This window comes from Tachyglossus aculeatus, chromosome 2 (assembly GCF_015852505.1).
Source record: "Tachyglossus aculeatus isolate mTacAcu1 chromosome 2, mTacAcu1.pri, whole genome shotgun sequence".
Classification (NCBI taxonomy): Eukaryota; Metazoa; Chordata; class Mammalia; order Monotremata; family Tachyglossidae; genus Tachyglossus; species Tachyglossus aculeatus.
Window position 1 is genome coordinate 88,279,060 of NC_052067.1, and position 23,587 is coordinate 88,302,646.

General features: G+C 40.3%; 1 protein-coding gene and 1 non-coding gene across 2 annotated transcripts in view; one reads left to right on the plus strand and one right to left on the minus strand.

The window, feature by feature from the left end:
- The window catches only part of LAMA2 (laminin subunit alpha 2), a 633,073-nt gene that overhangs the window by 149,105 nt on the left and 460,381 nt on the right, over positions 1-23,587 (minus strand). Inside the window, exons 32-35 of the mRNA XM_038760171.1 lie at positions 20,608-20,694; positions 17,915-18,108; positions 6,322-6,464; positions 5,636-5,734 (exon numbers count right to left, since the gene is read on the minus strand). Coding sequence (XP_038616099.1) covers positions 5,636-5,734; positions 6,322-6,464; positions 17,915-18,108; positions 20,608-20,694 — 523 coding nt within the window. The remainder of the gene's footprint in view (positions 1-5,635; positions 5,735-6,321; positions 6,465-17,914; positions 18,109-20,607; positions 20,695-23,587) is intronic.
- TRNAS-GCU lies at positions 22,793-22,874 on the plus strand. Its single transcript has one exon. It is a non-coding gene; the product is annotated as a tRNA-Ser (tRNA).

Consider the following 23,587-nt stretch of genomic DNA (forward strand, 5'->3'; position numbering starts at 1 on the left):
ATCCAGTTGGTTCTTCCTCAACAACATTTTCAGAATCTTTTCCTTCCTTTCCATCAACTGATCATTCATTCATTCATTCAACTGTATTTATTGAGCGCTTACTGTGTGCAGAGCACTGCACTAAGTGCTTGGAAAGTACAATTCAGCCATAAATAAGAGACAATCTCTGCCCTAAACGGGCTCACAGTCTAGAAAGGGGGTAACAGGCATCTACCAGTGGCATTTATTGAGGAAGTACTGTATACACACCACTGTACTAACACTTGGAGAATGCAATACAACAGAGTTGATAGACACTATCCCTGCTCACAAGGAGTTTACAGTCTAGACGGGGTGACAGATACCAAGATAAATTACAGATCTGCACATTAAGTGCTATAACGCTGAAGGTGGGGTGAATATCAAGTGCTTAAAGAGTAAAGTTTCAATTGCCACATTTCGAACAGCCTGGGCCGCTGCAATCAACAAAGGAGCAACTCTTTTTGAGCAGGTGCTTCTTAATGATGGAGAGAGGAGGTGGCAGAAGCTACAACTTCAAGAATTTCAACAATTAAAAATTATATAAATAGATGCCAGTAATGTTGACATTACCACCTTCGATCAGAGAAAGTGTGCTTGGATTGTCCTGTGCTCAAATACTGTGTGGAAAGGAAACCTTTTTCTATGAAGGAAAAAAGGTGTTGGGCTCTTCTATTTCATATGAATTGTACTTTCCAAGCACTTAGTACACTGCTTTACACATAGTAAGCACTCAATAAATACGATTGAATGAATGAATCTACAATTATCCATTTAATAATAATACGTATTTTGATATTTATTAAGTACTTACTATGTTCCAGGCTCTATACTAAACGCTGGGGTAGATACAAGATAATCAGGTTGGACACAGTCCCTGTTCCACATAGGACTCACAGTCTTAATCTCCATTTTACACACGAGGGAACTGAGGCACAGAGAAATGAAGTGACCCAATGTGACACAGCAGACAAGTGGCAGTGCTGGGATTCAAACACAGATCTTCCGACTCCCTAGCCCACACTTGCTAAGTACTGATGAGATGAGCTATTTATCTGAATTAGTAAGGTTGTTCTCCCAACCACCATTAGATGGGTATTCCATCTCTTGTTTGTCCTCCATCTCACTCCCTAGTCACAAGCTCCTTACATTCTAGACTAATGTTTCTTCATTTCTTCTAACATTTTCTACACACTCCCTTTCATTCTGTACCTTTGATTTTTTACTTCTTCACCCTCTTAACTCTGTGCTACTATCTGCCTGGTGTCCCTATATAAATGATGCCTTACATACTCTCCTTCATATTCCCTCTTATCACTGATTATTTTTTCCACATTCAAGTTGACTCAAGTCCTCTTTTATAATCCCGAGAAAATTTTTAGAAAATGGCAAGCATTACCCTTAGGCCCACATTAATTTAAATCTGGACAATGTTTCTGTTCCTTTGCTGCTTTATCTCTTGAAGCTGCATACACTTGCCGAAAACCAGCCCACAATTTTCTTGGTTAGATAGTGCTGATGTCTTCCGCTTTTTGATTCCACCAATCTCTAATGGCCATTCAAAATTGACTTGCTTATGGTGCTTCCCACTTCACAGTGGCAAATTCATCACTAGGGCTAATGAATTGACAAAACAAGACAGTATCATCTTCACATGCAATTCATTTTGTGGATCTATACCTGGTCCTGGATTTTCTTTCAAGGAAACCTATTAGGGTCAATCAGACATGGGGAAGAGGCAGAGCAGGGGAGCTAAGAGATAGATTGCTCCTGGAAGAAAATAAGCCCACGTTTTCCTTGGGTTTACTTTCTGAAAATAATTGTGTTCAGTCTGTCCAGTTTCCCACACTAGCCTGGAGCCTCCAATGACAATGTCTTTAAATCCGTAAGCAGAAGACAAGAGAATTTGGGCTGTGAAAGCCTATTAAGTAGAAACTCCCTTCATATAGTCATTACCTTTTCATAAACCTTTACAAATGGAAATTCTTCACATATTTAAAGAATATATAGCTAATCAAAATTTCCTAAAGCACCACCCAGGAATAACTGCAATCATTTCCTCCAGTATTTCTTAGCCTAGTACATATTCTGGATCAAGTTTTCCAGAATGCCCATACTCAAATCCTTTGTCACCACCATCATTCCCACCACAAGAATTTATGCAGATCAGAAATATCAGAGAGCTAGAGATGAGTTTGGAAACATTTGCAGGTGAGAATTTTGTAATAGGGTACTAGAAGCAAAGTAAGGGATGTTGAGGCGAAAAATATAGACATGATAGATGATACCTCCCAAAACATCAGGATCAGTGTTAAGAACAGCAGCTGTCATATAGTTCCTCAAGTATACCACAGTTAGAGGCAAAATTCTGGGCTGAATGGACCATAGGCCTGACTCAGAAATGGCTTTTTTCAGCATTAGATCTTCATTTTATCTCTGTGTCCCTTCTCTCACCCACAACTGTTAATTCCAAATTGAAAACCTTTGTTGCTTTATTCCCACTAATATCTAATTTTAGCTTCTCCTCAACCTCATCGTTAGCAAATATTGAGTACACATGTTCTATAAATGACATTTTGGAGGATAAGCAGTTTAAGCTAGTTATAATCACTACCTTTTAAATTACTGTCTAATGGGAAGATTAATTTGCCATATTTGTTAGACACTTAATATGTGCCAAGCACTGAATTAATCAGTCAAACAATGGGATTTATTGAGAGCTTACTCTGTGCAGAATACTGTACTAAATGCTTGGGAGAGTACAATATAGAAGAGTTGGTTAGCATGCTCCCTGTCCACAACAAACTTATGTTCTAGAGGGGAAAACACTGGAGCACATACAAGATAAGCAGGTCTGGCACAGCCCCTGGTCCCACATGGAGCTCACAGTCTAAGAGGAAAAGTGAAAGTGAGATGGATAAACCCAGATCTGATGCAAAAAGGATGAACAGAACAGATAGACTAACAAAAAAAGAATATATAGCAAGAGATGAATTTCAAACAAGTGTTCATGAGTGTGAGGAGAAGTTACTTGAAATGGGATGGGAGGTAAACCAATCAGAGATCTTCAACCTTTAACTGAAAAAAAAAATCAATCCTGACAAATTTCCTCCATCTTTAAACTATTTTTCTAAACTTCTTCCAGGTAGCCTGCTAAATCCATCACAGATCACCTGTCACTTAAATGTGGTTTGTGACGAATCATTAGATCATGTTCTAGCCTTAGATGGTCCTCAGACGTACTTCACAATTGATTCTTCACAATTGGATCCAGACATTGTGTTAAGGTGAAACTTAAGGAATTCGGAACCAATTTCTTAAGCTTCTTGAAGGGAGGAACTGTGTTTTTACTCTTCTGTATAATCCTAAGTACAGTAACTTTCTCACTAGTAACTGCTGTGATTGATCAGGATTTCATTAATGAATTGCATGCTCTTAGAAGTGTCCCATGATTCTGTATTTTTGCATTTTACTCATGTGGCATATTGGGAAAGTGTTATAATGAAACTATAGTTTGTAAAATACCTTGCACTAGCAAGTGCCAATAAATGTAATTTGTTAGGAAGAACAGCAGGGTTTTTAGAATTATATGACGTTTCACAAGGGAATTAAATTTCATTGCGGAAACTGTCCAGAGCTGCACCCCTTCGCTTTATCATCCCATTCTTTTATTTCACGACAGGATTTGAGTTCCCCTCACAAGGCTTTTTTTTACCACAAGATGGCACACTTAATGCTATTTATCAATGCTGATACACACATAACCATGGCCTCGTCTCAGAATTGATATGCAAACTTTCCCCATAAAAAATAAGAACTATCCATCCAAATGGCAAATATGCAGTCTTAATTTTAAATGATTTAAATTTTCTCTAGGAAATGGATTTCATCTTTTTGGAGGCTTCACTGACTGCCTTGCAGTTCCAAAGATATGGGTTTTAAATCTTACTTAAAAAAAATCCCGGGAATAAACACTCCTACTGCATGCCCACATGGCAGGCAAAGAAACAAGGTCAGACAGTATAAAACCTTGAAAGGATCTGTGAAAAACCTAAAAGTATTTCCTCATTGTGTCTGAAAGCTCCCCCAATTTAGACCTCACAAAGCTTTTTGGTGTGGCTTTGGAACTGCTTGTGTTATCTCTGAGTCAGTGCTGCCTATGGGTTTTAGACATGCAAAATTGGATGGCTTGACTCTTTCCTTTGCTCTGGAGAACTCAGGTTCTGCAGACCTGGAAGGAAGTGGAACTGCCTTTGGCTTCTTCTTGGATCCTCCCACAGAACTAGTGATGACAGCAAACTACTTGGCAGATATTACCTTCTCTCTAGGCCATCCTGGAACAAACTGACCTGGAAGTTGGGCCTCAAATTTCAGCTAAAGAGGATTTTTCAGTAAAAAAAAAATTCATTTTAAAAGATTCTGATGTATGGTCTTGTGAACTTGTAGGGTCAGATGGGGAGGATAGTGGCAGAAGAGACAGAATAACTCATTCAGTTCCTGAGGCAGACACTTTGAAAAAGCCTACAAGCAACCTGAGCTCTTTTCCCATTTTTTTTTCTCAAAGACTTTCAAGTTTCCAACATAAAGGTTTTAATTCCTCGGTAATTAGCCTTTCCCCAAACTACCTGGCACTTTGGAGCTCTGAAATGTCAGGAAGAATACATCTAAAAAGAAGTCAACAATCTGCAGATGATGGAAATGTGAGGACAGACGACATACATGGGGTTTTTGATGCTTTGAAATGTGCAAATCATCAACAGCAAGAGTACCATACACAGCAAAAAATCATCAAAAAATGAGCTTCTTACTCTTACCCATTTCACATTATCTTTCTGAGGGGGTGGATTTAGTCAGTCATTCATATTTACTGACCACTTACTGTGTGCAGAGCACTATATTAAGTGCTTGGCAGAGTACAAATGACAATAAACAGATATATTCCCTGTCCAGAAGGAGCTTATAGCATAGAATGAGAGACAGACATTAATATAAATAAATTAGAGTTATGTACATAAGTGCTGTGGAGCTGGGAGGAGGGATGAATAAAGGCAGCAAGTCAGAGAGACACAGAAGGGAGTGGGGGAAGAGGAAAGGAGGGCTTAGTTAGAGAAAGCTTATTGAAGGAGATGTGCCTTCACTAAGATTTTGAAGGAGGAAAGAGTGTCTGTGGGATATGAGGAGGGAGGACATTTTGGGATAGAGGCAGGACGTGGGTGAGAGGTTGGTTGCAAGATAAATGAAATTGAGATTCAATGAGAAGATTCACATTAAAGGAGTGAAGTGTGCAGCATGTGTTGTCATAAGTAGCGAGGTAAGGTGGGAAGGGGCAAAGTGACTGAGTTCTTTAAAGCCAACAGTAAGGAGTTTCTGTTTGGTGTGGAGGTGGATGGGCAACCACTGGTGGTTCTTAAGAAATGGGGAAACATGGCCTGAACATTTTTTGTAAAAAGATGATCCGGGCAACAGAATGAAGTATGGACTGGAGTGGGGAGAGACAAGAGGAAGAGAGATCAGCAAGAAGCCTGATACAGTAATCAAGGCAGAATAGCATAACTGATTGGATTAAAGTGGTATCAGTTTGGATGGTCTAACTAGGTCTGTAACCCCATAGACTTACTCTGGTCAGAAGCTCATCCATTTCAGTCACAAGTGTATTTAAGTTGCTCTCTGCAAGCTGAAGAAGTCTCTCTGGTGCCCGCTGAGGTGACAGCAAATGCTGAAAAATATTCCATTTCAAATGCATTTCAACAGCTGATTAGACAGCAACTGGGAGATGAAATTTCTACAAGGGCACAACTGTCCCTGTGATTTCTGAAAACACGACTTAACCACGCCAACAACCTCACACTCCATATTCAAGTGCCCGGTCATTATCTAACTTGGGAACAGGTTATTACACAAAATGACACCCAGTGGAAGCGTGGAGGATAGTTTAACAAGGTGTCTGGCATGAATACTTTTTTTTAAACACAGCTTCATTTGATTTCTCCCAAAGCCATACTCCATTTCCTTCAAAGTGCAAAAATGACTACTGCGCGATTTACTTTCTATAATTCAAAATAAATGACACTCATTACTGCAACATCGGCAATAATGGTAATTCCTGCCCCTTAACTGCCTCCAAGGTATGTGGTGAGGAAAATTAGATAATGCACTTGAAGTGCTTTGAGGTCCTCAGAATAAAAGTGCTACATAAATACCAGCTATGTATTATTCACAAAATGTCCCATTACATCTTGAATAGGTTTCTCCTTTTATCCTGCCCCTGGCACTCATTAGGATGGCCTATAGTTGCAAACATACCTTCAGCTCCTGAGTCACATTTTCAAAATTGTGCAGCATTTTATATGGGGCTGGGAGTGGCCCAGTCAGGTTGACGCTTGAAGCCATCTGTTCCAGGCGAGCCAAGTCTCCGAGAAGAAGTCCTGTGCATTCATCACCACAAACTGTGAAAGGGAAGCGACACAGAATATTTATTGCTGTTCAATATCTGAAGCAGCTGTTGCAAATTGGAGCTCTGCTATATTTTACAGTTCACATATAATTTTGTGAAAGATAACGCTACTCATCTCAAATAATTAACCCCGACAAATGTACAGTGGAAGACACAGCACCAGGGCTTGAAAACGGGGTCTGATGATACACACCCAAGTGGGGGAACTTCAGGGACCTGAGAGAGAAAAGTCTGGGGAGGCGGTGATAGATGGGACATTACACACCATTGTACAAAAACACACACTCGAGCCATGTAGAGGGAATTTTTGAATGGTCGGTGCATCACAGATACCTAAGATAACCTAAAGTGCACCACGACCTACAGCTTGGAAGTCCTGCAGTGAATCCCACTTCAGGGTATTGCAACAATTTAGGTGTCACATGCTTTGTATGGTGCCATATTTGAAAACTGCATAGCTATTTGGCCAAAGTAGAATCCAAGAGAAACAGCTGATGGTTTGCCATTTTTAATATTTTGATCTCATTCTCATTCATCGATTGGTTTCATTTATTTGTTGGTACAAGCATTCCTAATTATCTCTGGGCACCTAACCAAGTGTCATTAAAAAGTACATCTTTATGACAAAGACATTACAATTAGTCCTAAGCAGCCTTGCAGATAAACAATTACTTGGATCTAGGAACAATTTGTCCTAAGAAAGTGGTACAAAACTTTGACTTTGGATATCTTTTATAATATAGGAGGGCTAGCTCATTAAATAACTCTTTATGGGAGGATGGGAGGGTGGGATTTTTATTTTCTTACATGTAAGGTAACGTCATTTTCCTGACTTTTTTCTAAAATTATATCCATTTTTTGGTAAAAAATACAGCTCTTTCTTTTACATTGAAAATGTGTTTCAGAAATGTAATTGAATTTAAAATTAAATACAATTTAAACATTGGACCCAAAATCACAAGGTTGCAGGCAATTTAAGTGCCACTAGGAAAATGAGGGGTACATTTGTTTATCACCTTAGAAGGCATTCCTGGATTTATCCCACCTTCCCAGCCTGCATGTCATTCCATCAGCCACCTCAATGCTCATAGATAGCTGGTTGATACTGATTCATTTACCTACTTGTGTAGGTTATTCATATCTATTCTCTCACTCTTAACTAGGGTATACCTGCCAATTTATGACTACTGCCTCCCTCCTTTAATTTCAAGTTTCTTAAGAATTCCGTTTTCTGCATATTCTGTAAGTTTCCCAAATGCCCAACACCCCCATTTCTCCTATAATATTGGGGGTTGTGATCTTGCTAAGACACATGATTAGGAAAGCTGTTGTTATCTTTATTTTTGTTATTGTCACATTTGTTGAGCACTTAGGATGGGTCAAGCACTGTTCTAAACACTGGGGTGGATACACATGAATCAGGTTGGTCACAGTCCCTTTGTCCCACATGGGGTTCACAGCTGTAGTTCCTGTTATGTCCAAGACAGTGTACACACACAAAATACTGCTTCTTCCAACATTCCAGCACACTGAATTGAAACAGGCTCACACTGCTGAATGCTTCCTAGTTACCCAATAGGGTTCTCACTAAAATGGAGAGCACAGGCAGGCCACTGTATAATAATAATAATGATAATAATAATAATAATGGCATTTATTAAGCAGTTACTATGTGCAAAGCACTGTTCTAAGCACTGGGGAGGTTACAAGGTGATCAGGTTGTCCCACGGGGGGCTCACAGTCTTAACCCCCATTTTACAGATGAGGTAACTGAGGCACAGAGAAGTTAAGTGACTTGCCCAAAGTTGCACAGCTGACAATTGGTGGAGCCGGGATTTGAACCACTGACCTCTGACTCCAAATCCCATGCTCTTTCCACTGAGCTACACTGCTTCTCCATGTATGTACAGTGCTCTGCCGTAGTGGACATTCACTTATACCCACAATTAGCACAGTAACTTGCACACAGAAAGCACTCAGCTCATAATGTTCATGTACTGAACAATCAGTGCTATGGATGATATTCTGCATTCAAGAGGCCCAGAATTTGTAGAGCTATAAGGCATGAAAGGAAGAGGAATACTAGAAAAGAAAAACAAGTTCTTTCCTTTTTTTGGTGGGGGAGGCAGGGGGGTTGATGGTATTTGTTAAGGGCTTACTATGTGCATAGCATTTTACTAAGCCCTGGAGTAATAATAATAATGGCATTTATTAAGCACTTACTATGTGCAAAGCACTGTTCTAAGCACTGAGCTGGTTACAAGGTGATGATCAGGTTGTGCCATGGGGGGCTCACAGTCTTAATCCCCACTTTACAGATGAGGTAACTGAGGCCCAGAGAAGTTAAGTGACTTGCCCAAAATCACACAGCTGACAATTGGCAGAGTCAGCATTTGAACCCATGACCTCTGACTCCAAAGCCTGTACTCTTTCTACTGAGCCACGCTGCCTACATGATAATCAGGTCTCACAAGGGACTCACCATCTAAGTAGGAGGGAGAACAGATATTGAATGTCTAAGTAGGAGGGAGAACAGATATTGAATCCCTGTTTTGCAGATGAGGGAAACGAGGCATAGATAAGTTAAGTGACTCGCCCAAGGTCACACAGCACACAAGGGGTGGAACAGGTTCTCTGGCTCCCAAACCCATGATCTATCTACTAGGCCATGTCTCGGGTCAGAAAAATGGTGTACTCAATCTGGAATGCAGTCAGCATGTCACCAAGGCTACTTGGAAGAGCAATGTCATGGCTGTCCTTTCATTAATTCATTCAATCGTATTTATTGAGTGCTTACTGTGAGCAGAGCACTGTACTAAGCGCTTGGGAAGTACAAGTCAGCAACAAATCGAGATGGTCCCTACCCAACAACGGGCTCACAGTCTGGAAGGGGGAGACAGACAACTGAACAAAACATGTAGACAGGTGTCAAAATCAACAGAACAAATAGAATTAAAGCTATATGCACATTATTAACAAAATACATAGAATAGTAAATATGTACAAGTAAAATAAATAGATTGATAAATCTGTACAAATATATACATGTGCTGTGGGGAAGGGAAGGAGGTAGGGCAAGGGGGATGGGGAGGAGGATAGGAAAGAGGGGGCTCAGTCAGGGAAGTCCTCCTTGACTTCCCTATTTGCCTTTTTGAAACCACAAGCAATTTTACCACAAATGCTATGTTTGAATAGACTTTACAGCACTCAATCAACATCCCCCCGCTTATCATACGCCTTTGATTTCCTACCACAATCTGGCCTACATGCTTTGCTTCTCCAGCACCAACCTACTCACTGTATCTTGATATTGTCTATCTCCCCAGTGATCCCTTGCCCATATCCCCTGTCCAGGAAGTCTCTCCCTCTTAATCCATGATAGACTAGCACTTGCCCCACCTTCAAAGTCTTATTAAAATCACATCTCCTCCAAAAGCCTTTCCCCAACTAATCCCTCATTCCCCTACTCCCTTTCCCTTCTGCATCAACTATGCACTTTGATCTTTACCCTTGAAGCACTTGATTTTCACCCCACTCTCAGTCCCAAAGCACTTATGTACATTCCCATAATCTATTTAAATGTCTGTCTCCCTCTCTAAACTACAAGCTCCTAGAGGGCAGGGAACGTGTCTGCCAACTCTGTTGTATTCTCCCAAATAATAATAATAATAACAATGATGGCATTTGTTAAGCGCTTACTACGTGCAAAACACCGTTCTAAGCGCTGGGGAGGATACAAGGTGATCAGATTGTCCCAAATGGGGCTCACAATCTTCATCCCCATTTTACAGATGAGGTAATTGAGGCACAGAGAAGTTAAGTGACTTGCCCAAAGTCACACAGCTGACAATTGGGGAGCCAGGATTTGAACCCATGACCTCTGACTCCCAAGCCCGTGCTCTTTCCATTAAAGCCACAGTGCTTTGAATACAGTGTGCACTCAATCAATACTAGTGATTGACTGATGGATTGAAACATAGGTTTCCAGGAAGTCCTAGGACAGACAAGAAGTTTGTTCTTTACCTTGTGCTTATCTTGGAATAGGGGAATTCCTTATCATGTGCTTCTCCCCAGTCAGCTCAAGAACTGAAATACTCATCTGTCCCTTAAAGTCTCTAGAACTACCTCAGACAAGGCAGATAAGCCAGTGAATGAGGAGCCTGGAGCTGGACCTGATTTATTGAAATTCACTACAGAAGAAATTGGCAATGCAGAGTGGCAGATGTCATGGTGAATATTGATGCTTTTCCCCATTTATTTCTTCCCCACTTCAATTTATTTTGGTCCTCATGATATCATCTGTAGCTACTGCCTCCAGAAATGACTTTAATTGCTAGCTGAAGGACTCATCCACATCGAAGACCCATTGCAATTGTTAGTTTAAATATTTGAAGGCCCATTGCTATCTCATAGTGTACTGTGGTTGAGGCATTTATTTTGAGTGGGAAGAAAGCACCAGGCCATTTTCATAAGTGAAATGTAAGTTTTACAGCCTTCTGAAAGTAATATACCAACATCTGTCCCAGACTCCAACATCTCATACCCTGAGCCCCCTCTTCCCAGACTAAGCCCCCTCCTCCCCCAGACTGAGCTCCCTCCTACCTCTCCCCCTCCACCCCCTCCCCATCCCGTCTTACCTCCTTCCCCTCCCCGCAGCACCTGTATATATGTATATATGTTTGTACATATTTATTACTCTATTTATTTTACTTGTACATATTTATTCTATTTATTTTATTTTGTTACTATGTTTTGTTTTGTTGTCTGTCTCCCCCTTCTAGACTGCGAGCCCGCTGTTGGGTAGGGACCATCTCTATATGTTGCCGACTTGTACTTCCCAAGCGCTTAGTACAGTGCTCTGCACACAGTAAGCGCTCAATAAATACAATTGAATGAATGAATGAATCTGTCCTAACGGGGTCAAAAAAGACCTATGAATCTGCCAGTAACTTGAAAGGTTTTAAATCAGCTCCCCCCTGGGAATTCAGGATGTGCATATTTTTTAAATGAAGGGAATTCTTCTAAGTTCTTGAAAAATTTTAATACTCATAAGATAACAAATATGTGGGGAAAGGTGCCCTTTTCTTAATGCCTTACTATTTTACTATGACACCAACCTCGTACTTATACAACAAGCTATTTTCATTTGCCCTAAAAATGTGAAATAGCTGCTGATAAACACTAGAAATGGAATGCAAATTAAAACCAAATTTAATTTGCCATGGTAGGAAAGATTTGAGCAGTTTACAGCGACATGATATAGCCCCACTGGGTATACAACTGCTATTTGATGACTGCACAGTGAACACTCAGTGAGAATTAGCACTTCGCCTTGATGATCACTCCAAGAAAAGAATTACATCAAGACAGACTCTCAGCAAAACAGAGAGGACTAGGTACTATGGGACCCTGCCTGAAATCTACGAGAGCATAAGTAAATTTTTTCAGATGATGATTGCATTTTAGGTGACTAAATGCTTCTGAGACTTGGCCTGTAAATGTGCCAGAATGAATTTATATCTAATATTAACAAATGCAGTGCTAAATTCAGATCATTAATGCTGCATATACATATAAGGGGCAAGTCATGCAGTCAATACTATGCATCTTTCAGCTGGCAATTAATACAAAATATGATGTTTCCACAGCAATCTCTCATGCATAATAACTACCAGCTTACCTTGAAGTGAGAGCCCACTCCGAATGCATTCAAACCAAAGAAACATAATTTAAGAAAACTTTATCCAACCCATAAGGCGAGTGAAGGTGAATACAGTTTTCAAGCATTTCCAAAATAGCTACTGCAAAATTTGTATATCGAAATACATGATTTCCTGCATGAGATCATCTTTCTTTCAATAGCTTTCAGAGGACCTCCTATGTGGTTTTCAGAGACTCAAGGGTGACCAGAAGTTTTAAATATGATTTTCTAAATTAATTTCATTTCAGCGCTCGGAATTTCAGTAGTCTTCAGTAGGAAGACTTTCTTCCTACTTCAATAACTTACTCTTCCATGTATTAGTTAGGAAGGCTAGCTGCAGGTGCTATAGTTTCCAAAGATGAGATGCCAAATTAATGCTAATATGGCACCACAGTCATTAAGAAAAGCCTCTCTCCCTAGAACCACTTTGTTTCTTGATTTGTTTGAACATAGAAAACAATATTGAAACAGTGCAAATGAGCATTTGCAGGGCCAGCAGGGGGGTGATTGAATCACTATTCCAGAAGTGAGTGAGTTTGCTTCACTCCTAAGACTATCTATGGAGACTGGAAAGCGGGGTTAATTTGGGGCTAATGAGAGACGTACAGGTTACTGAAATTTCAGTTTAGGTTATCTAGAATAAAGAAATAATTTAATGTGAGCTAACATATTTGGATAAATGTGTTAATAGGGGTCAGGAATTCATTTACTATCTACTAGTTGATACAAAGAGGGAATCAGGGCAGGCCCTGTGTATGCACAGGGGAGTTTTTATGTGAAAATGACTTTCAGTCACTTATTGGTCTATGGGCCACACTTGCAGACACTGATAAAAAAAAAAAAAACCTCACCAAGAGTGGCATTATTTTTAACCCTACTCCACCTAAAGGGAGACTGATGTTTAGATTTTTCCTCAATGTCAATTGAATAGGGTGTGAAGAGCATAAGTTTCTTATTGTCCCTGGTTCTTGCCCTGTGAAAGAGAGATCAACTCTGTTAAGAAAAAAGCCAAAAAGAAAACAACTAACCATCAGTAGAATTATCTTTAACCCAATTCTACCTAAAGGGAGACCAAGATTTGGTTTCATCCCACTATAAGATAAACAGAATGCTAACAAAGAGCAATTTCTTATTGGTCTGTGGCTTTGTAAATCTGCAGAGAATGACTTTCATTCATTCATTCATTCATTCAATTGTATTTATTGAGCGCTTACTGCTAAGTGCTTGGGAAGTACAAATCGGCAACACATGGAGATGGTCCCTACCCAACAATGGGCTCACAGTCTAGAAGGGAGAGCCAGACAACAAAACAAAACATGTAGACAGGTGTCAAAATCGTCAGAATAAATAGAATAATAATAATAATAATGGTATTTGTTAAGCACTTACTATGTGCAAAGCACTGTTCTAAGTGCTGGGGAGGTTACAAGGCAATCAGGTTGTCCCACGGGGGGCTCACGGTTTTAATCCCCATTTTACAGATGAGGTAACTGAGGCACAGAGAAGTTAAGTGACTTGCCCAAAGTCACACAGTTGGTGGAGCTGGGATTTGAACCCATGACCTCTGACTCCAAAGCCTGTGCTCTTTCCACTGAACCATGCTGCTTCTCATTATAGCTATATGCACAACATTAACAAAATAAATCACAAACTTAAGTATGGATTAGCTCCTTCTATGCCTTCAGAGACCAGCAGTTCTGTCAGAGTAGGGCCCCGGTCTTGTCTGCTGCTACACACTGGCACAATCCTATTGGGTGCACCCACCTGGAGCCCTAGTAATGTAGATACTATGGGCTATAGTTTGAACACCCTTTGGTTTTCACTGTACACCATGGGTCCTAGATCATAGAAAGGAGAGCAGCCTCAGGCAATCCTGACTTTCTAGAAGGATAGAGTTTAGCTTGGAGCCCCAGTGAACTGGTGCCATTGAGCCCATTGTTGGGTAGGGACCATCTCTATAAGTTGCCGATTTGTACTTCCCAAGCGCTTAGTACAGTGCTCTGCACATAGTATGTGCTCAATAAATATGATTGAATGAATGAATGAGAAATATCCCCACTTAACAAGTGAAAATCTGAACAAAATAAGGACAGAAGGAATTGAATCCACAGAGGACACTCCAAAGTCAGATGCACTTCTCTACCGTCAGCCAATGTGTGCTTCCTTTAACTCTGCAAATAGCTAAAAATTACTCTTTTATACTACACTGGTTTGACACTAGGCTAAATACATATACCAATTTTTATTTATCAACATATATTTTAAGCACTCTTTTTGGAGGTAACATCTTGCCAGCAGCTGCTAATTTCTGTTTTTTGCCTTATTTTTATATTTTAACATATGGTTTAGACTGTCTTCTAGAGAAAATGTGATTTGAACAAATGAACACATGGATTTTTTTAAAAAATTACATTATTCACCGATTTATTGTACAGTTTGTGGTCTACTATGATGCCTGCCTTTTTTTTTTTTTGGCTGCACTTAGCCAAGAAAGGGTGCCAATATGTAATACCACTACCCAGACTAATTAAAGATAGCCAGGTGTCAGTTTGTTTGCTTCTTCTAGTATCTTTGAAGACCTACAGGTGCAGATTTTGGTTCCTTTGGCAAAGAATCATTTTATATTGGGCTTTAAGTCTTATGGGAAAGAGAGTATTGCCAAATGGTAGTAAACCATTGCATCAAGAATGTAGATTTCTATAGCAATGCAAACATTCCCTAATCTGAGCCACTTGGTGAAAGGCTAATGTGATTACCCTGACATGGGTTTGCACATCTTTGCAAAGGGCCATGTGAATGATCCTCCTTTAAATGAGTCCAGGAAGATTCTTCTGGATTCAAATCAAGTCAAAAAGGGACTTTAGAAATTGGGCCTGGGTAAGGCAGCTACTTGGTGAATATTCCTGGAATTTGATTCATAGGAGGAGAAATTCTGCAACAGGAGAATAGACAGGTAAGAAGAGACATATCTTGTAATAATAATAATGGTACTTGTTAAGTGCTTGCTATGTGCCAAGCACTGTTCTGAGTCCCTGTCCCACATGGGGCCCACACTCTAAATCCCCATTTTACAGATGAGGTAACAGGCACAGAGAAGTGATGTGACTTGCCCAAGGTCACACAGCAGACACATGGCAGAATCAGAATTAGAACCCAGGTCCTTGTGATTCCCAAGCCTGTGCTCTGTCCATTAAGCTATGCTGCTTCTCTGCTTCTACAACTTCTGGCATTTAACTGAATGAGCAGCCTAAAAGAAAGCCAAGTTGGCACTTTCATTCCTCCTTCCTATTAGAATTTAGGAACATATGGAGTCCAATAAAACCAACAGCAGCCAATCCAAAGAGTCAAAAGAAAATATTATCTTTGTTGAAAGATCATAAAGGATGCTGTTTGAGCTATTGGAATGGCCAAATTCCCGATATCAACAAAACAAAGTATCAGTGTAGACAGTAAGGATAGTATGTGTCATTGAACGAGCCAGGAGAAAAGTAAAATTTTCAATATCACCACCCTCAAGAGCCAGAAAGAAATTTCCCTAAAGAATGTCCTTCCTAGAAAGTAGTCTCTATTGAAGTGTATGACCATATCTTAAGGATTTGACAATCTGCTTTGAAATAGTCACTACTGGTTACTGGTTACTGTCAGCTGGAATGTTATATTTAAAAGTACTTTCATTTGCTCCAGAGTAGCAATTCAGTTATTCTACACTGAAAGACTCCATTTTGGTATGTTTATTTTTTTTGTAGCCTATTGTAACTATGTTCTCTAAAAGTAAATTTTATGAAAATTATGATATAAACAATGCCTACAAGGTAAATAGAGCAAAATTACATCGTACAGTGAAATATAAAACTTAGTGGCTGATGGGCAAAACAATAATTCATAGTAAAATCGATTTCTATAATCACATCTTTCATTAGCAGTTCCCTAATTTGCAGCCCGGCCCAGGTTGCAAATCATTAAAATCCTGCAGTAAGGACCCAACTATAAATCTTGTATTTATGTGATGAGAGGAACCTGAAAACTCATCGTTCGAAGGCTACGGCTATACTGTTCTTTCATTTGCATAATCTATCTTTAAATATGGCATTGGCCTTTAAGATCATTTCCATAAAATTAATTAGGAAAAGAGATTTGGTGAAAGATCTCGGCTTAGAATCAGTGTTCACTTCAAGAGCACTTAATATCACATACATGTATTCTGTTTAAATGAAAAATGCCGGCTTACTGTACCACTGAGTTTTGCTACTGTCATTTGTGCACCCTTAGTTTTTGAAAGAAGACTGAAATGTACATTTAAGTGGGCATATTGGCATAAATTCACTGTGCAGCATTACATTTTATTTCCTCTGTCCAATCTCGCTTGGCATTTGAGGTGTCTAACATAAAAATGAGACCATAAAAAGAAAACCCTTTAGTTAAAAATGGCATTAACATCATTTTGAGCTGTTCAATTACACTTAAACACGCAAATCATTAAAAACGTTGGGGAGAATGGGTGGGGCCATTGCAGGTTCTATCTTTTTTAAATTAAGCAGTGGACTAAATTATCTGGGGACTGATATCATAATTTAATTAGTTTCTCAGCAGGTTTTTAATGGCAGAGAACTCATTTCAGCAGGGATTGATAGCATCCAAATTCAATATATAACGGATTTTGCATTCGTTTTCAATATAGTACTGCATCCTACAACAAAGAAGATTTAGAAATCAGAACAATGAGGAAAACAGTACAATATTAAATGGTACTGAAGTCTGAACATGGAAAAAATATCCAAAGGAAGGATAGAGGGAGACGACAGGAGTGAAATGGAAGAGATCAAGACTTTCAAGTGACTCAGCCTACACATCCCTGTTCCACACATTTATTTAAAGGTATTCTTTCAGAATTTCCTCTCCTACCAGCTCTGGATTTTTAAGGCAAGGACTTGGGGGAAAAGTCAATCAGAAAAATTGCTATCATATTGTGGACAACTGAGGGCATAAAGGAACTGGCCCACCGCTGGTAAATTTAGATTGGCAGTAAAAAAAATATTCAGGATTCCCAGATCGCTAATCCTCCAGTAAAGTAGTACCAACCTTTAGAAAAGTTATGGATCTGGCAAAAAAAAAACCACGCAAATAGGAGCCTTTTGCTAGATTTTCAATTAATTAACACAAGGTGAATTTTCTCGGCTTTAGTAGCAGCAGTAGAAAAAGTATTTATTAGGTCCTTACGATGTACAGAACAAGTGCTGGGAAAGAGTATACAAGTGGGAACAAAACAAAAACCCTGTCTCTTAAGGGGCTCACAATCTGAGTGTGTCTAGAATGATAGAAATTGGAGTAGAAGGTAAATGGTAGAGGTTTTCTAGATACTAACAGGAAGAATGACCTATTTTAGCTTGTTGTGAGCAAGGAAATATCGGCCAAATCTGTTGTAGTATACTCTCCCCCAAGCACTTAGTACAGTGCTCTGAATATATTGATAACTATTAATAATTTTGGTATTTGTTAAGTGCTTACTCTGTGCCAACAACTATTCTAAGTGCTGGGGTAGATTCAGGTAATCAGGTTGGACACAGCCCAACCTGCACATGGTAAGCCCTCAACAAATACCATTGATGATGATGATGATGATGATGATGATGATGGAACTTACTAATCAACCAACCCCCTCAGGGTATCTTTTCCAAGAAATGAGATATGCAGCAAGCAAAGCAGGCCCTGAAGCTATTGGCAGAGCCAGTATACATACGTACACATGCAGTCCGTGCCTTCACGCGCATGCCAGGGCTTGCAGCCTGCACACTTCAGGCCCGTGGATCCAGGTCGGCACGTGCACTGCCCCGTGACCCGGTCACAGGGGACAGGCAGCGCTCCATAGCGATTACACTCACATTCTTGACAGGAGCCTCCAGGGCTGCTGGGGTTACCGGTGTAGCCAGGGGCACATCTGGAGCCAGAGGGAGAGAAAGGATTAATGTTGCCTTCTGCCCTTATGTGGTTCCTGCTTGACTTAGTCTTGAAAGACAAACCCAAAGACAAGGGCCTAAATGACTGAAAAAAAAAAGCCATGAACTTCATTAGGTCCTCCTCAAGTTACTCTTCGGGGCGGGGGGGGGGGGGGGGGACTTGACTGCAAAGGACAGGCACAAATGCTATTTTTCCATTTCAAAATGAAATTGAAATCAATTTTCCTAGGATGGAAAAGAAAGCCGATGATTGAATGGTGCTCTCTACTCGGGTTTTGTGGATTATCCTGCAGATATGAGGAGGATTAAAATAAAACATATTTGTATTTTACCTCACAAGCTTCCCCGTTTATGCCCGCAAAATGGAATCCCCTCCTATGGGGGGAAATCTGCACTTTTCCGAACCCTGCAGCTGCTTAAGGAAGTTTCCATCTGGTTAGTGAATGAGTTTCAGGGTCAGCCCCATTATTTACAGGTTGCTGGGTTTGAACATTTCAATAGTGTGACGTTTTAGTTGGACTAGAGAAGTTACTTTTTTGTTATTATTATTACAGTATATGTTATTCTGGTATTGGTTAAACACTCACCATGAGTCAAACACTGTTCTAAGCATTGGGGTAGATACAAGTTAATCAGGTCGGACACAGTCCCTGTCCCACATGAGACCTACAGTCTTAGTGAGTGCTACACATTGATTAAAAAAAGTACTACATATTGAAATCATGGAGAATAATATGAAGACCATGTATTTCTAAATACAGTACTAATTTAGCTTTTGACTGGAGATTGGTGAATGTGCCAATGTATTTGACTGGAGGAGATAGGGCCTACAAAGTTACTAGTTTTCCAAGACTAAGTCAATTGTTTGTTAGGAATTATTCGAACAAAGTTTTGCCAAGCAATATTTGGCAATACTGATGCTGCTTTACAAAATGACAGGAATATCTTAGACATCAATAGGGGAAATCTCTGGATTGTCCAGAATCTCAAAAAAGTATCTGATTGAATATAAGACAGGTTTCCTTAAAATTTAGCTCTGGAGGCTTTTCGGAGATGTGGTCAGAGGGAATGGAAAGAATTACATAAGTCTACTAGTAAATTCAACTCTAACATATTAATGAAGATTAGCACAAGTCAATTTTTCAATGCAATAAATTGTCTGACATATTAGTTAGCACAAAATCCTGAATGCCAAATTGCCATAATGTCTTAGAGAAAAAGACAGTTTATCTTTGAACTCAAATATAATGCACAACCCTCTCATTCACTCATATTCATGATATTCATGTGGATGCCATTTGGAGTTAATTGCTTTCATAATTCTTGTTTAGTAAAGTAAACAAGCACTTAAGACACATAAAGTCTCCACCATTCTGGGTCTGAATGGCATGATGACGGCCCCCTTCAACAACAAAGATCTTCATATGACTATTGTTTACCGAGCTTGATTTTCCCCACAAAGTTCTGAAATGAGAAGAGCTGTGAGCTTTTCCACCATCCAGTAATAATAACTGCAGTATTTGTTAAGAGCTTACTACGTTCCAGGCACTGTACGAAACGCTGGCATTGCACTAAACCCCAGGGGTTCTGCGAGGCAGCTAAGGTTATGTTCAGGGGTTGAGAAAAATCTCATTCACAAAATGAAAATTGGGCTTGTGGCAGTGGGGGACCCATGTAGGGAATCCTGGGAGGGATCAAGAGATATAGCGAACTGTCACCTGTGGAATGACACCCCTTTAAATGTGGTTCATGGGCAGTTAGGGAAGGTCTGATTGAAATGCAACCACACAATGTTTGGCCTTTTCAATGAAATACTTGGGAAGATAATGAAAAGCAAGATATTTGTATAAAAAAAGATGAATACTTAAGGTTGTAATAATAATGATACTTTTTAAGTGCTTGCTCTGTGCCAAGAACTGTTTGTTCATTCATTCAATCGTATTTATTAAGTATTTACTATGTGCAGAGCAGCAGACTAAGTGATAGGGAGGCGATACTATAAGAATAAGCATTCCTGCCCACAATGATCTTACAGTTTAGAGCTAACTGTTCATTCATTCAATCATATTATTGAGCACTTACTGTGAGCAGAGCACTGTACTAAGTGCTTGGGAAGTACAAGTCGGCAACATAAAGTGCTAGGGTAGAGATAAGGTAATCTGATTGGACACAGTTCCTTTCCCACACGGGGCTCACAGTGTTAATCTCCATTTTACAGATGAGGGAACTGAGGCATAGAGAAATGAAGTGATTTGCCCAAGGCCATACAGTACAGATGTGGCAGAGCTGGGATTAGAACCCAGGTCCTTCTGACTCCTAGGCCCTTGCTCTATTCACTAAGCATCCCTAGTGATGACTGAATTTTGAACCCAATGAACCAACTGTAAAGGGCTTTCTGTGTCCATTATCCTCAGTCTGTTTCCAGCACTGTCACTCTGCCCCTATTCTTTGGGAGTTATTTTTCTCAGGTGTATTTTTACCTTTCACAATACTGGCCCTCATATCCACGTGGACAGGCCGTGCAGCGGTAGTCATCCAATCCTTCCAGGACACAAGAGGGGCTGAAACTGAAACACAAGACAGATGTTACGTCAATTCCACCAAATAATAATAATAATAATAATGGTATTTGTTAGGCACTTACTATATGCGAAGCACTGTTCTAAGTGCTGGCGGGGGGGGGGGGGGTACAAGGTGATCAGGTTGTCCCATGTGGGGCTCACAGTCTTAATACCCATTTTACAGATGAGGTAACTGAGGCATAGAGAAGTTAAGTGACTTGTCCAAGGTCACATAGCTGATAAGTGGCAGAGTCGGGATTCAAACCCTTGACTTTTGACTCCCACACCCTTGCCCTTTCCAGTGAGCCATGCTGATCAGATCACCCTCACACTGCATGGAAATTTCCTTCATTCTTTTATTCAATCATATTTATTGAGTGCTTACTGTGGGCAAAGCACTACACTAAGCACTTGGGAGAGTACACTATAAACAGACACATTTCCTGACCACAGTGAAACCGAGGTAAATCTGCATTGGGGGAATTTGAGATGGATGATGAGGCATTGTGTGTGCCAAGGCACTTTCAGTGAACTTAATGGATCCTGGGCTAGGTTTGGCAGACTCTTTTCTATTGTCTCTTTGCTAGAGGCAAACCAGAGTACAACTCTTCAAAACCATCGCCATGTAACAAATGAATAGTCTAGGTAGTTTAGGATCATAAAGTCAGTGATAAGTTAAGGTATCCTTGTTTTAAGAATGATGGAATCTATTAAGCACTATGTGCTAAGGACTGGAGATATGAGATGATCATATTGGATTCCTGTCCCACATTGGACTCACATTTTAACAGGGAAGGAGAACAGGTATTTGCATCTTTGTTTCACACCTGAGGCAAACCAGGCACAGAGAGGTTAAGTGACTGACCTATCTAAGGTTAAATAGTAAGTTATTGGCAGAGTGGGAACTAGAACCTGGATTTCCTTATTCCTAGATCTGTGCTCTTTCCTCTAGGTCAACCTACCTCATGAAAGACTGAAGCTATTACTGGTGCTGTCACACTATGTAACAAAATGACTAATCAGTGGGAGTTTAAGAACATCAGTCTAGTAAGGATGAGTAAAGCTTTTGAGTACCTTCCTGGAGAAGTCAGGGTGATTGAGAGCACAATGGTAGTTTCCCCATCTCTTGCCTCTGGACTTTCAACTATGTTTACTCCCCACTAATAGCTAATAATGTTATATGTGTTATTATGAAGTGTGAAGAATGAAATTCCTTCTGTACAAATAGCCAATCAATCAATACCCAGAGAAGCAGCGTGGCTCAGTGGAAAGAGCATGGGCTGTGGAGTCAGAGGTCATGGGTTCAAATCCTGGCTCTGCCAACTGTCAGCTATGTGACTTCGGGCAAGTCACTTAACTTCTCTGTGCCTCAGTTACCTCATCTGTAAATTGGGGATTAAGACTGTGAGCCCCCCATGGGACAACCTGATCACCTTGTAACCTCCCCAGAGCTTAGAATAGTGCTTTGCACATAGTAAGCGCTTATCAAATACCATTATTATTATTATTATTATCATCAATGTTCTTATTGTGTTCAAGAACTGTACTAAGAGCTGCAGAGAGTACCATACTGACAGAGATGATCCCTGTCCTTAAAGAGCTTAAGATCCAGTTGGTGAGAAAGACATTAAAACAAATTACAGATAAGGGGAAGAAGCATAGTGTACGGTTATTTATACAAATGCTTATGGGGCTGGGGGTGAGCATTGACATGCTTTAAGGCTACAGAATCAAGTGCTTAGGCAACACAGAGGGAAGGGTTAATAGCTGGGGAAGTGAGAGGTTAGCCAGGAAAGGCTTCTTGGAGTAAGCATGATTTTAGTAGGGTATGGAAGATGGGCAGAATGGTGGTCTGTCAGATAAGAGTGGGAAAGGAGTTTCAGGCAGACGGGAGCATGTGAGAAAGGAGTCTACATTGACAGAGATGAGATTGAAGCAGCATGGATTAAAGAAGCACCGTGCCATAGTGAGAAGCAGCATGGTTTAGTGGATAGAGCACAAGCCTGGGAGTCATGAGGTCACATGTTCTAATCTTTGCTCTGCCACTTGTCTGCTGCGTGACCTTTGACAAGTCATTGAGACTTGTCCCGGGTCATTAGCTCGGGACGAGGTGGCCGAGTGGTTAAGGCGATGGACTGCTAATCCATTGTGCTCTGCACGCGTGGGTTCGAATCCCACCCTCGTCGTGGGTATTGTTTTTTTTAAGTGCTTAGTACAGTGCTCTGCACACAGTAAGCACTCAATAAATATGACTGATTGATTGAGAAGCAGTGTGGCTCAGTGGAAAGAGCACGGGCTTTGGAGTCAGAGGTCATGGGTTCAAATTCCGGCTGCGCCACTTAGCTGTGTGACTTTGGGCAAGTCACTTCACTTCTCTGGGCCTCAGTTACCTCATCTGTAAAATGGGGATTAAGACTGTGAGCCCCCCGTGGGACAACCTCATCACCTTGTAACCTCCCCAGTGCTTAGAACAGTGCTTTGCACATAGTAAGCACTTAATAAATGCCATTATTATTATTATTATTCCATTTCTCTGGGCCTCAGTTTCCTCATCTTAAAAACAGGGACTGAGACTGTGAGCCGCATGTGGGACATGGAATGTGTCCAACCTAATTTGCTTGTGTCCACCACAGTGCTTAGTACAGTGCCTTGCACATAGTAGGTGCTTAAAAAATACCACAGTCATTATTATGTGGGGCAGGAACTGTGTCCAACCTGATTAACTTGTATCTCCCCCAGTTCTTAAAACAGTGCTTGGCACATAGTAAGCACTTAACAAGTACCATTATTATTATTAAGACACTATAAGCAGGTTGACATTAGAGAGGTAAAGTGTGTGAGCTAATTGTAGTAAGAGAGGACAGAGATTAGGGAGGATGGGGAGAGAGAGCTAATTGAC